Source organism: Vulpes lagopus, chromosome 7, assembly GCF_018345385.1.
Source record: "Vulpes lagopus strain Blue_001 chromosome 7, ASM1834538v1, whole genome shotgun sequence".
Classification (NCBI taxonomy): Eukaryota; Metazoa; Chordata; class Mammalia; order Carnivora; family Canidae; genus Vulpes; species Vulpes lagopus.
In genome coordinates this window covers 87,310,595-87,325,697 of record NC_054830.1, presented here as the reverse complement: position 1 = coordinate 87,325,697, position 15,103 = coordinate 87,310,595, and the positions used below count along the sequence as shown (strand labels likewise).

General features: G+C 35.4%; 1 protein-coding gene across 1 annotated transcript; it reads right to left on the bottom strand.

The window, feature by feature from the left end:
- Window positions 1–934: 934 nt before the first annotated feature.
- EQTN (equatorin) lies at window positions 935–13,240 on the bottom strand. Its single transcript, XM_041762465.1, is given in 7 exon segments — window positions 935–1,217; window positions 1,684–1,837; window positions 4,583–4,648; window positions 5,904–5,954; window positions 9,384–9,470; window positions 12,830–12,940; window positions 13,168–13,240. Coding segments are annotated over 7 exon segments (825 nt in total).
- Between the last annotated feature and the right edge of the window lie 1,863 nt (window positions 13,241–15,103).

Here is a 15,103-nt window from a genome sequence, read left to right as displayed (position 1 = left end):
CCAAACCATGGAAGTAGACAAACTATTGAGAGAGCCCAGATGTCCATCGACAGATGAATGGATAAAGAAGATAGGATATGTATATACAATGGACTATTACTCAGCCATCAAAAAAACGAAATCTTGCCACTTGCAATGACGTGGATGGAACTAGAGGGTATTATACTAAGCAACATAACTCAATCAGGGAAAGACAATTGTATGATTTCACTCATGTGGAATTTAAAAACCAAAACGGGAGGATAGGGGAAGGGAGGGGAAAAAATAGACAAAATTAGAGAGGGAGACAAATCATAAGAGACTCTCTAGGAAACAAACTGAGGGTTGCTGGAGGGGAGGTGAGTGGGGTGACAAAATAAGTGGATGATGGGCATGTGAATGTAATGAGCACTGGGTGTTATATGCAGCTGATGAATAACTGCACTCTACCTCTGAAACTAATGATACACTCTGTCAGTTGAATTTTTAAAAAAAATTTAAGTGATAAAATTATAAAAAGAACACTAGGAGTCTCTAGTACTACTTTAGTTTCATTTCTTGACAGGGCGGGACTCTTTAGTCAGTAAAACATGAACAAGGTGTTCTTTTTGCTTTGGTGAGGGGGAGTGGGGTGTAGGTAGTGGTGATTACCTTGAAAGTCCTCAAAATGCCCCCAGATAAGATAGGTACCTAAATGTCCTCATTTTAAAGCAAACCAGTCTAGAGTGAATACTTTTCATAAGTCACTGTCCAGGATCATTTTTACTAGATGAGTTTTCCACACCTTATTTTCTTGTATTTTTTCCATTATATAATTTTTATGGTTGACAGAATTTTATTGAATACATCCTCCTTTTCAGACACTAGAAATTTTAAATTTCTCAGTAGAGTTTCCACATCATGACCTTAATGGGAGTCACAAGAAACTTCTTTTATGACAAAAATGTAAAGTTGTCTATTCATCAGTGGGAGTTTCTTCGCTTGGCTCTTCACTCTGAATTAAATCTGATTCATCATTCACGCCTGTATCATCTGAGGCTGTAGATACCATGTCTGTTGTTTTAGATTTTGACATTGTGTCTGATTTTCTCAGTTCGGAAGAAGCGGTGCCCCAAAACGTGCTGCTCTCAGCACTCTTAGAAAAAGATGTGTCTGATACACCTTCTGATGGATGAAAATAAGACAGAGTTGCTAGCTCTGGGTTGACAGGGTATTGCTCCTGACATCTCTCTTTATAACTGAAAAAGAAAACATGTATCAAGAATTGTTTTTAATTGTATACACTTGCAGCTCAACTCAATTTAGAAAAGCATCGCAAAATTAAAATATTAATTCTATCCAGTTACTTGGTATAACACCATATAAATAGAGACAAGTGTTAGACTCTAAGCTGTTTTGAACAGCGTTCATAGCCTTTTTGTTCTAAGGCTAGCAAAAAAGAATGCATATTTAGATTCTCTATATCCTTTCCTGTCAAATAGTGTTATTTTATTTTATTTTTTTAGCTCTAAGTGACTATTTAAAATGCTGGGGGAAAATTCTCCCTGAGAGATGGCCCCATGCTCCTTTCTGAAGAAGGGAGATGGCACCTAACTCAGTACCTTATACATTTGCGAGACACATTTCCTAAACAGTCAACTAAAGAGGAGGGTGAGAGCTTCATATCATGCATGTTCCAAAGACTCCAGAGGTCTGCAGACTTACCTAATTGTCTTCACTTTGTACAGCATGGCACCACAGACTGCCAAGAGGATGACAAAAATGAGGAGGGTCATCAATGAGATGCCCAGCATTAATTTTAACTTGATATCCTGTAGCTTGTTCAGGTCGTCTTCATTAGTAGTATTCCAATCAGACACTGAGAGGAAAGAAAGAAAATGCAATGGAAAACGGTAACTGTGTCCAGCATGTTTTCCTGGAGAAGTAAAGAGAGCAAAGCAACTGCAGTGAAGCCTTCACCATCCAGAGTATGCATTGCTCACTCTTACTTGTCTCATGCAACGCAAAGAAGACTATAGGCCACTCCCTAGGGCTAAGTACGCTTCACTTGTTTTGTTTAACCGCCACAATAGTCCTGGAGGAGCTGTTCTGAGCTTCATGTTACAGGTCACAGACATTTATGAATTTGCCCATGGCACATAGTGAATAAATGGCAAAATCTGGTTTCAAACCCAGGTTACCAGATGTGAAAATGTGTCTATAGCAATCTTCGTTCCTAATAAAGACCATTTCAAGACTCTGAGGAGATGACTATTAAGACATGACAAACTTACCAGGGGTTTGTCCTTCAGAAGAGAAAGTTACTGTTTTATTATTGGGACCTGCATTAATTTTTCTCTGATGTTAAAAGGATGGTGTACTAGATGCTTTCTCCATGAGGTTTAAGAATTGAATTTGTCATTTTATTACTGAGATCACATCTAGTGTATTTGATTTTAAAAAAGAAATGAAAACCTACTTCCTTCTAAAGTAACTTCAATAATAAAAATCATGTCCAGATCCAGAGATGTTAAAGGTCTTTTTACTGAATCTATTAATGAAAAAAAAAATCTTTACTGCCAAATTTTATGTTTTCTTGAATTTATGTCTTACTTAATAGAAATTTATTTAATGGTAACTTTAAATGGCCATGCTGATATTTCTCTCTTCCCCCAACTTTCTTCCACCCAAAAGTTCCAAAGGATTTCATTCTTTCCTAAGGTATGGTATTTTGGGGATAAGCAGTGATGAGCTCCCATATGTGTATTCTCAGATTTTCCATGATTGTCAAAGTGGGAGCTTAGACCACAAAGAGTGAAATGTATACAGCTATGAGAGACTGTTATCTTGACTTTGAGGCTAATTCCTTGGGGAATAATCAAACAAAAATTTTAAAAGGGGCTGTGCTCCTGAATTGCTCTGCTACTCCTAAAAGGGTTTTTATAAGGAGGTGTGCTTGTAGTATATTTTGTTTTTTTCAAGGTGGTATTCAAAACAGGAGAAGGGTTTGGAATTCCCAACCACTGGAAATCATGAGCAAGCTAATTACAAGCTTGGGCAAGTTTTCTAAGCCTCAGTTCCCTCATCTGAAAAATGGAAACAATCTCAGCTTCAGGGAGTTGCTATGAGGACTGACAAATAATGTATATAAAGCACCTAGCATATAATGTGTGCTCCATACATAATAGAAAATCAATCATGCTCAATTTAATTACTTGGAAAGACAGAATATTTCTAGAGTAGCACTGCATTTGTCATTCCTACATATAACTTTTCTAAAGAAAGACTCACTTTATTTTCTTAAAACCCTGCAAGGCAAATGGCTTTATTTGTCAAATAATCCAACACAGAATAGAGGTGTCAGGCCTTAGATGTATTACCAGATGCTATTTTTTTCCCCTATGGTTTATATGTAGGACAGAGGTTTTGGATTAATTAATATTAATTAATATGGTGTCTTGTTGAGAAATTTTCTATTGCAATCAGGAATTCTCTTACTCATATGACTACAATCCATGAATGAAAATTGCCAAAAACCGCATTCAGCAGCAGGAATTCTCTCATTCATTGGTGATGGGCATACAAAATGGTACAGCCACTTTGGAAGTCAGTGTGGAAATTTCTTACAAAGCTAAACATAGTTGTTTTTTTTTTTTACCTACAGTCCAGCAATCACAATTCTTGTTTTTTACCCAAATGAGTTGAAAATTTGCGTCCACACAAAAACCTACACATGAATGTTTATAGCAGCAGCTTTATTCATTATTGCCAAAAAACTGAAATAAAGATGTCCTTCAGTAGGTGAAAGGATAAATTGGTGTATCCACACAAAGAACTGCTATTCAGTGATAAAAAGAAATGAACCGTCAAGCCACGAGAATACATGGAGGACTCTTAAATGCATATTACTGAGCGAAAGACGCCAGGGTGCAAGTCTATGTGCTGTACATCTCCAACTATATGACATTCTGGAAAAAGCAAAACTATAGTGATGATGGAAAGATCCATGGTTGCTGGGGCTCAGGGAGAGAAGAGGTGAATGGTTGGAGCACAGGGGGTTTTTAGGGCAGTGAAACTATTCTGATTGTGGTGGTGGACACATGACATTATGCATTTGTCAAAACACAGACCTATACAACACAAAGAGTGGACCCTAATGTAAACTATGGACTTTAGTTAAAAATAACGTATCAATATTAGCTCATCAATTGTAAAATACATACCAAACCGATGCAGAATGATCATAGGAGAAACTGAGCAGGGGAATATAGGAGAACTCTTTGTACTTTCTGCTTATTTTTTTTCTCTAAGCCTAAAACTGCTCTAAAAAAAAACTGTTCTATATATGATTCACTTGCCTCTTCCTCTGTTTGGTTTATCTGTTTTAGGAATAGAAGTCACAAAACCAGAAAATGAAAATAGCGGTCTGCAATATGGTAAGTGGAGAATAATGCTTAGAGGCAATCACTTTTGAAAACAGCAGATGTCTTCTCTGATGTTAGCCACCACACTACCCTTTTATATACACTACACTAGGGAAGCCAGTATCGCCACACAGTGAAGTCACACCTGAAACGTGTGCCAGCACTTATGCATCCATTTAACTGAAGAATTTTGTTCTTACTTGGAATTGGGCGAAATAATTGATCTTTTTCTTCAATCTCCTCAGCTGTTGGTGTTGCACTTAAAGCTGTTAAGACAATAAATTGGTGTTATGGTATACAAAATTCACTTACTAAAATTACTGGGTGTGTGTTTAATGTAGAGAGTTTATTCTTATTATTCAATGACAGTTTATGTTCCATAAAGTCCCGTGAACACTGACTTAGTGAATACTGAATTGCTTCTCCTGGGGATATGCAAGTTTAGGTTCCTGAGAATCTCTGGTCACAATTTTTTCAACCAATCAATACATAACTTGTTTTATATGTGTTTCTGTTTAAAGATGCTTTATTTAATATACATTGCTGATTCACTGACATTAAATTCATGATTAATGGCAGTAGAATTCAAGCCTAAACAAGTTTATCTGACATGTATTTTTCTCCATAAGGTTTATCACAGCCTGCCTGTGCTTGGGAACACTAACCAGCATCCTAAAACTCCTGTTGGGGGCCATTTTAATTAGCAAAATCACTGACTGAAAGCACAAAAATGCAAAACACGTAGCACTAAATCAACCACAAAAAGAACACTTAATTATAGTCTCAGAGTTGCAAAAGAAAGGCAGTGTCGCCTTGTTCTACCTCCAATGGGAACACGAGTGTCAGGCAATTAAAATTTTTTGCTGCTTTGTGCATGTCTGGAAATGACAGTGAAAGTGATTTGGGGGGTTACAGACATATTTTAGATGTAGGTAAATTCATGTATACAAAATTTGCAAATAATGAGGACCACCTGAATGTGGTATATATTTTGTGTTTACAATGCATGCATAGATGTGTGTGCTACATGAATTACATTTATGCATGTATGCATGTACATGGACATTTAAACATGCATATGTATAACATGCACATTACATTTAAACATGTATGCTTATGTGTTTATGATATATGCTTTACTTTTATGCATGTATATATTTTGTTATATACTTTGCATTTAGTTACATATCTCCATGTGCTTACGTGCATACTGTTCCAAACACAAAGAGGAACTACATTGAGCAAGAGCCTTCTTTAAAATTTTTAATCATAAATAAACTGAATGACAAGACTGCAACATTTATAGGAGCATAAACTTTGGGGGAAGATAATCAGAAAATATGTGACACAATCAGCTTTTGTGGGTTTGTTTTGCATTTGCTATCACATGTGATAATGGCAGCAAAAATGTTGACTCATTAATTCTTAATATCAGAACTATTTACTCTGAGCTTGGCTTTCTTACATAAGACTTTAGAAAACCAAAACATTTTCCCAGGTACCTAACTACTATGAGTTTACCTTTAGCCAACATTGTCCAAAATGCAGGCTCATTTGGACCCTTGGTTCGTTCTGTTTAAAAAACAAAATAGAACAGAATAACTAAGTAAGGCAAGTTCACTTTACTAAATTTGTGATAGAACATTTATTCGCTTGTTAGTCACGTAACAGTTAAACCTTGAGCTTCTACCACGTTCCAGACGCTGTGGTTGGCATTAAAGTTCAGAAATGAACAAGACACAGGCCTAATACTGAAGGAATACAAGCTCAGTTTGGGAGGCAGATGAAAATCATCAATTATGCTGCAGGACAATGGAGGCTTCCATAGAAATGCACAGGTGGTGTGTGCAGAGAGACCTAACTCCAGTCGCAAAGGCCAGAAACCCTTCGAAAGGGAGGTGATGCTCCAATATAGTCTTCGAAGACTTGAAATTGTTTGCCAGGCAAACGAGGCAAGAGTGCGATCATTCCACTGCAAGCAAACTCAATCATGAGCAGATTTGGTGAGTTCTGAAAGCCTCAGAAAGAAGAGTGAAAAATGTGGATGGGAAATGTGACTAGAAATGAAACTTGAACATTTCTCAATGGGCACATTATTTCATATTTAAATGCCTGGTTAAGAAATTAGAACATGACTCAAGCCCAGTAGTAAATTACTAAAGATATATAAGAAAGAACCACCATCAGGATAATGAGATTTCTATTTTTAAATATATTGAAAAAGTAACTAAGATTTGTGTCTGTTTTAGTAGTGCTAAAGATGCAAACTAATTCACAGTAACCATGTGAGAAACACACTTGGATTGCATGAACTGGAGAAAATAGGGTTTCATGTAACGACAGGTATATTGTCTTCAATTAGACCACTCATTCAATTAGACCACTCGTTCAAGACCTTAGAGGAGAGCCATCCAGGGTTGTTACGGTTATATAAATATTTTATAAGGAACAATATTCTTGGCAGGAAAGTGAAATGATGATTTTGATTTTGAAACCTGTCACTACCAAATCCCCCCAACCCCCAGTACTTTTAGGAAACACTAACCATTGATTCTAATTAGAGATAAATTTATTCCTCAAGATGATAGAAATTTTTACATTATTTTAAAATCATATTAATATATATTAAAATATATTTATCTATTTAACATAAATATAAATGTAATACATTTTATTAAAATAAATTTTATTTTAAAAAGAGCTCACATTCTATCCCTTGTTGGGTAAATCTATAAATTGACTCAGATTTTCACCGTTTAAAAGATTTTAGTGACTTTAGATTGTAGCTTTATAAATTCTTTAAGCATGCTATTACTTTATGAAGTGCCCAGAGTAGTGAAATTTAAATTAAATCATATAATAATATGCTCCAGGTATGACTACAGTGTAGAAACTTTAATACTTCGATTTCTTTCCCCAAAGGCTTCTCTAGAATTTTCTTCACTGGTGCCTTTTCCAGGAAGTGATGTAGTTGTTTCATTGATGAGTTTATCTGCAAAAAGGGATAAGAGATTATCAGCATATACAAATATGGACAGCATCTGTAATTAGGCATTTTTTAAGCTAAAAAAAATGTAATAAAGAAAAAAAAAAAGAGAAAGGTGCTGACATTTTCCTGAGATATAATGAAGAAGGGGAAAGAAGAAGACATAGAAGAATAAAGTTTTAAAATAATGGGTTGCCTAAGAGGGGATTAATACATCTATAATTTGCAAGAGATAGGAAAAGGTGGGGTGAGGGTGGAGGGGTGGGTGTTTATAAGCTTCCTTTAAAGGTAAAAGAGATCTATTGGGATCTGGGAATCATCTGAAGCCAATGTTCAGGGAATCATCTGAAGTGAATGAGAACATGAAAACATGAGAACGTTGGCTTCAGATGATTCTCTGAACAGGACTTGAAGTTATACTATACGCCCTGGGCAGCTAGGTTGCTGCTCAGTGTTCAGACATAGAAGAATGTGCATCAGTATCCTTGTAAATAGGATATCTGCATGTTAACTACTTAAAACAGAGTTTTGGGTATAAAGATTTAGGGCCACAATTCAAGGATTTGGGGGCCTAATCTAGTATATATCTCAGTCTATAATCTGTCCATCCTCTGGAGAAATGTCAGTAAGAGTATATTTGGGAAAAATTGTGACTGGTGACATTTCTCAGACCCTCCTATCCCACCCTCCCATGATGGCCATTTCAATTAATTTTGTTTAATATGCGAGTCAATGAAGTTCCACATGAAGTACAATCTTGTTATAGAAGAGGTTCTACAGAGAGGCAGCATGAATTCCCACTGAGCATACCAATAGCACCATGACAGGTCTCTTGGCAAGAAAGTGGTAGAAAAGAGAGTCTGTTACCAGAGTTGACATGATTCAGGCAGGACTCCAACAAAATTGGTAAATAATCCTTTAACTGTGGTATACATCCCTTATTTTTGGAGAAAAGTGTGTGGCTTTTCCCCTTGCCCTCACAGTTCTAGTGATTAAAAAAATTGTTAGTCACAATTATTCTGGAAGGTTCCATCTCCTTGAGGGGCTTGCTCCATTAGAATGTTCCTATCATATTAGCATATCTCCTTCTGTCAGAGCCCCCATTTAAAATGGCAATGATTTCTTAATCCAATCCAACTTTCTTTCACAGTACTTTGGGGATATAAATTGTGAGAATAGAAATTGATCAGATTTTAGAATTTCTTTTATGGGTCCTATGGTTCTCAATAATCCATCTATTAAGAGAATTTGAGCTACCCAGTTCTTTGAAGACCTGGCTGTTTCTTTTCTCAAACAAGATGTTTGCTGTGTACAAGCAAAATTCCCATGAGTGATTTGTTTAACATATGCCCTTGAAATTTCCCTCACTTATGTCCCAAAGTTTGAAATTGCTCAAAATATTCCATCATTGTCAAATAACTTTATTAATTATTAGGTATTACTGAGTCTGACTCCTCCTAATTGAAGCTGCTAAAGCCAGAAACATTCTTTCTTCCCTATTTAAATTTATCCTCTTTTCCTTGTTTTCTGTTTTATGCTTGTGTGTTTCTTAGATATGAGCTGTTGACACTTCATAGTGAAAGATATGCATATGTACTTTGGAGACTTTTAATGGTCTCCAAAGTCACATGCTGGCAACAGTTTTATCTAGCAAATTATGTTTCATGGAAAGATGTAAAAAGGAAATAAGAACATTTGAAGTTGAAGGTATAAGCAGAAAGGAGAAAGATGTAGGTTTAAGAAAGACATGCAATTTGCTGGAAGCCTAAATGTGGTCATTATTTTTCTTTCCATGAAAACCAAAAATGTGATGCTAAGAAACTTAAGAACATCCTTTGAGTTCCAACTTTATTAGTGCAAGGACATGGAATCTCCTTATTTAGGAACTAAGATTTCCTGACATTAACTTCTCTAAGACTTTTTTCCTACTTAACGCTCTCTAGTGCTGTTTTGAAATCTTGCTTTAAGGACTTTTCATATTTGCAACAGTGACTTCCAATACTTTCAGTACTTACAATTTCTTAGAGCAAATTGCAAATCAGTTGTTGCTCTCACGGATATTTCAGACTGGCTGCCATTTGGATTTTGCGTCGTGAACATATCTAAAAACACAAGATTAAATGTTTTCAGCAACTGGCTAAATTACTTCTTGTTCCTTTAAGTTTTTCCTCCTCTGATTTTTTTTTTTCTTACAGCATAGGCACAGACTAATTTGGGGAAAGGATCATAAAGTATTTGAGACATTCTTCAGCTACAAATTAAAGAAACGGGGAAATGTTTAAAAATAAAATTCATGGGGAAAAAGCAAATTGGTATCCTTATGCTAAATAACATTCTGAGAGGAAATTATAAAGGAAACTACAACAAGTGCTGAAGTAGATTTGTAGATGTATAATATCACTCTATTGACATAATCAAAAGCCAAATAAGAGGCATTTGCTTGCCTCTGAACCTTCTGTTAAACTATGGAACAGTTTAAATAGCATTATTTCAATAACAATAACAATCAAGGTGTCATATACATTCACATTTACATATGCCCATAACAATCTTACTCTTAAGAGTGGTCAGTGGAGTTGGTTATAATTCAAAACTAGTGGATATATCCACCTAACCAGAGTGAAGTAAATTGGATCAATATGGCAGACTAACATATTGATGTATGAAAATATACATGTCTCCTCTTCCCAAAATCTCATGAAATGACAGAAAATTTTATACATTCATAATAGCATATGTGTGTTTAATACATACATATATATACTTTCGATCATCTTACCACGCAGGCACATGCATGCACACACAAACTGTGCCATTAATGTATCATGATTTTTGAGGAATTTCTCAGAAATTCCTCATGGAGAAATATAACAAAAGGAAACCAAAGTCCAACATGCGTGTTATGAGTTATGAAAGCATAAAAATATAAAATACGCTGTGGCATTTTTCTAGGGAAGATGGATCAAATAAATAATTGAAAGGTAAAAACAGCCAATTTCAAATGAGAATTTAGATTATGTTAAATGAGTTTCACACGAGTAGGGAATTGGTGTTAGACATTTGGCGAACTTCCTTAAAAAACAAAGTTTTATGCCTAATTTATGCCATATACAATAACTGGATTTAAGACCTAAGCATTAAAAACAAAAATATGAAATTATTTGAAAAAAATAGGAAAATAATTTAATTTCTTCTATTAAATAAGGCCTACCTAACCAACATATAAAATGCAGAAATTATTTAAAAAATTAATCAACAATTGATATTAGAAAATTAAAACTTTTCTCTGTGATTAAGATACCTAAACAGGTTTAAAAATAAGCAACAGCCTGGGAAAAAATACTTGTTAACTTTTACTATAGGAGAAAGGTTAATACACTAAACATAAAAAAAACTACCAATAAACACAATCTGATAGAAAAATGGGCCATGGATATGAATAGGCAAATCACAGAAGTAGAAATAAAAATACCCAATAAATACAGAGAAAAATACTCAACTTCATAAGTAATGCAAATGAAAACAGTAGTGGAAATTTCTCACTATATTCACAAATGCGATTAACAATATTAATTGTATTCGAGATTATAGAGCATTCTTGGAGGATGTAAATTGGTAGATACTTTTTGGAGGGCAATCTGCTGGTATTTTTAAAGATTTACTCTTTATTCAGCAATGCCCAGTACTCGGTATCCATCCAAAGAGAGATACACCCAACTGTATATGAGAAGAATGTAAAGGGGAAAAACTGCATATAATCTAATTCTTTAAAAAGATAGTGGATAAATTATGGAACATCATTTTATGGAATATTAATCCACTAAGAATAATGAGGCAGATATGAAAAGAGTTCCAGAGTCGTTAAATGAGAAAAGTAAGTCATAATACAATTTTTAAAGACAATCCCATTTGTGTTTTGTATATAATGTGTGTGCTAAAAGGATTTTTTTCTTTAATCAAAGTAATCATCAGGCTCTTGGTCTATTTACCCATCACGAAAAGGAAATGATTGCACCATTTGCACACCATAGGAGGCAGCCTGGTGATGGGTAGGTTAGATACCACTCCTGACTCTGGTTTTGGTAGCTATGAAGACTGGCAATTGACCCCTCTGAGCATCAGGTGTTTTTTTCACCTACAAAAGAAGGATATTGATTCATAAAAGAGAAAACAGGAATACAACTTATGCATTTTGTTATCAAAGTACTTGAGTGTGTATATATATACACACATATATGTACATATATATATCTTGATTGTATTTCTATTTTCCTTTTGCTTAATACTAATAAGGATCCAAGATGAATAGATTTAATCTTAAATTTGTTTTTATTTTAACAAGAGTTTCTTATGAACTCTTCCCTTTATAGAATGGTGGGCCTTATAAAGATATGGAAAGAAAGCCCATTGTGAGTAATGATGAATAAACTGAAGTTTGATGGACCTTCCAAACATCTTAAAGTCATCTGGTTATGGGTTGAATTTTGTGCACCCCCCCCCCCCCGCAAAGATAGTTGAAGTCCTAATGCCCAGCATGTCAGAATGCAGCCTAATTTCAAAATAGGGTTATTGATTAATTAATTAGTCAATATGGACTCACAGTGGAGTATAGTGGGCTCCTAAACTGATATGATGTTCTTATAAGAAGAGGGAATGAGGCAGCCTGGGTGGCTTAGCGGTTTAGCGCCACCTTCGGCCCAGGGCATGATCCTGGAGACCTGGGATCAAGTCCAGCGTCGGGCTCCCTGTATCGAGCCTACTTCTCCCTCTGCCTGTGGCTCTGCCTCTCTCTCTCTCTCTGTTTCTCTCATGAATAAATAAACTCTTAAAAAAAGAAGAAGAAGAAGAAGAAGAAGAAGAAGAAGAAGAAGAAGAAGAAGAAGAAGAAGAAAGAAGAAGAAAGAAGAAGAAGAGGAGGAGGAGGAGGGAATGGACACAAAGGTATAAGCCTTGTGCTACAAGCCAAGGACTGCCTGGGGCTACTGAAAGCTGGAAGAAGCAAGGAATAATTCTCCCGTAGAGGCTTTGGAGAGAGCATGGCAATGATCAAAACTTTGATTTTGGGTTTCTGGCTTCCAGAACTGTGAAAGAATACATTTCTGTTGCTTTGAGCCACCAACTTTATGGTACTTTGTTTCAGCAGCCATGGGAAACTGATAGCTACCTCCAAATTTTGGTTAACTCACCATAGAATTAGATCAATTTCAAATCACCATAATGCCATGATAAACTCTGTAATTTATAGGAAATTACCAAAAGTACCTCGCTAAACTTCATAGCATTTCATGAAAAAACATTGTAGAAAATAAGAATTTCATTTTACACATGAAATGTTTATAAGGTAAATAAGAACTTAAGAAGTAGGAAATAAAATGATTATAGAATTTTTTAAGAATTAAAATAAATCAAACCCATATAACCAGCTTTTATATATGTGTCACTATTAACTTTAAAGACTTACATTCTTTTATATCTTTATAATGATCGCCAGTTTTCTCATTAGCAGAAGTATTCTCCTTAATTTCCGGTTCCGTTTTATATTCCTTTGCAGAGTCAGGCATCCATATATCATCTGCAAAATTCATGTACAGAAATATGTTGAGTTCTTTTACTACTTTCTTTTTTTTAGCTGCATTTTTCCACAAAGGATTTGAGGCAGAGATTTAAAACGTAAATTATGCCATATTTCCAATAATAAACTTTGTATCATCCTATAGAAAACTCACATACCAGTTTTCTAGGGTAATGGGTCATTTTTCTTATCTGCTATTTCTGTAAAATCTATAAATGCTTACTCACCATTAAAAGAAGTCCCATTGAGGTTCTGTAAAGAAAGAACCTCATATACAAAAATAAAAAACATAAAATTCATAAGGAAAATGATGTGATTTATCCAGCAATCTACTGCTTCTCCTGAGAGTTTCATTTCTGTTGCCCAGTAGATCCTATAACTAGGTAAGACATTATGATGTCACTGCCACATGGAGGCCAGAATGCTAGGGAGGAGTTTCCAAAAGCTTTGTGACTAAATCTGACATCTATTTTGTCTTTGATACTATGATGATTTCTAGTTTTAAAAATAAACCATTATAAGCTTTTCTTTGAAAATTAGGAAATATATTTTCATGAAATAATGTGAATTATTAGTCACCAGATATTACTTTATTTCTTTTTTTAAAGATTTTATTTATTCAAGAGAGAGACACAGAGAGAAAGGCAGAGTCATAGAGGGAGAAGCAGGCTCCCTGTGGGGAGTCTGATGCAGGACTCTATCCCAGGACCCTGAAATCACACTCTGAGCCAAAGGCGGATGCTCAACCACTGAGCCACCCAGGCATCCCATTTCCTTTTCCTTTTTTTTGCTTTTTTTAAAGTTAAATTCACTTAGCCAACATGTAATAGATACTTAGTTTCAGATGTAGTATTCAATAATTTATCAGTTACATATAACACCGAGTGCTCATCCCTTCAGGTGCCCTCATTAATGCCCATCACCCAGTTACCCCATCCCCCATCCATCTTCCCTCCAGCAACCCTCAATTTGTTTCCTATAGTTAAGAGTTTCTTATGGTTTTACTTCCTCTCTGATGACTTCCCATTCAATTTTCCCTCCCTTTCCCTATGATCCTCTGAGCTGTTTCCTATATTCCACATATGTGTGAAAGCATAAGATAATAGTCTTTCTCCGAATGACTTATTTCACTTAGCATACTTCCAGTTCCATCCATGTCAATGCAAATGATGAGTTCATCCTTTCTAATGACTAATATTCTGTTGCATGTATATACCACATCTTCTTTATCCATTCATCTGTTGATGGACATCCAGGTTCTTTCTAAAGTTTGGCTATTTTGGACATGACTACTATAAACATTGGGGTGCAGGTGCCCCTTTGGATCACTACATTTGTATCTTTGAGGTAAATGCCTAGTAGTGCAGTTGCTGGGTCATAGTAGCTCTATTTCTAACTTCTTGAGGAATTACCATATTGTTTTCCAGGGTGGCTGTACCAGATTGAATTCCCAGCAACAGTGTAAGAGGGTTCCCTTTCTCCACATCCTTGCGACATTTGTTGTTTCCTGTCTTGTTAACTTTAGCCAATCTGACTGGTGTAAGGCGGTTATCTCATTGTGGTTTTGATTTGTATTTCCCTGATGCTGAGTGATGTGGAGTATTTTTTCATGTGTCTGTTGGCCATGTATATGGAGAAATGTCTGTTTATGTCTTCTGCCCATTTCTTTTTTTTGTTTTGTTTTGTTTTGTTTTTTATTCAAAAGGCCTACAAGTACATTTATTGATTCCAATAAACTACCACGTGGACCAATGGACCAAAGTGTTCTAGACTACCAGAGAACAGTATTAGCACAGAAGAAGTAATAATCCAAATGTCTACAAAATGTCTGATTTTTTTCCATTTCCTTTTTTTTTTCTTCTCTTCTGAATTCTTTTTTTTTTTCTTCTGCCCATTTCTTGAGTGGATTATTAGGTTTTTGGTTGTTGAGTTTGATAAATTCTTCGTAGATCTTGAATATTAGCCCTTTATCTGATAAGACGTTTGCAAATATCTTCTCCCGTTCTGTAAGTCCCCTTTTAGTTTTGTTGACTGTTTCTTTTGCGGTGCAGAAGCTTTTTATCTTGAGGAAGTCCCAATAGTTCATTTTTGCTTTTGTTTCTCTTGCTTTTGGACATGTGTCTAACAAGAAGTTGCTATAGCCAAGGTCAAAGAGGTTGCTGC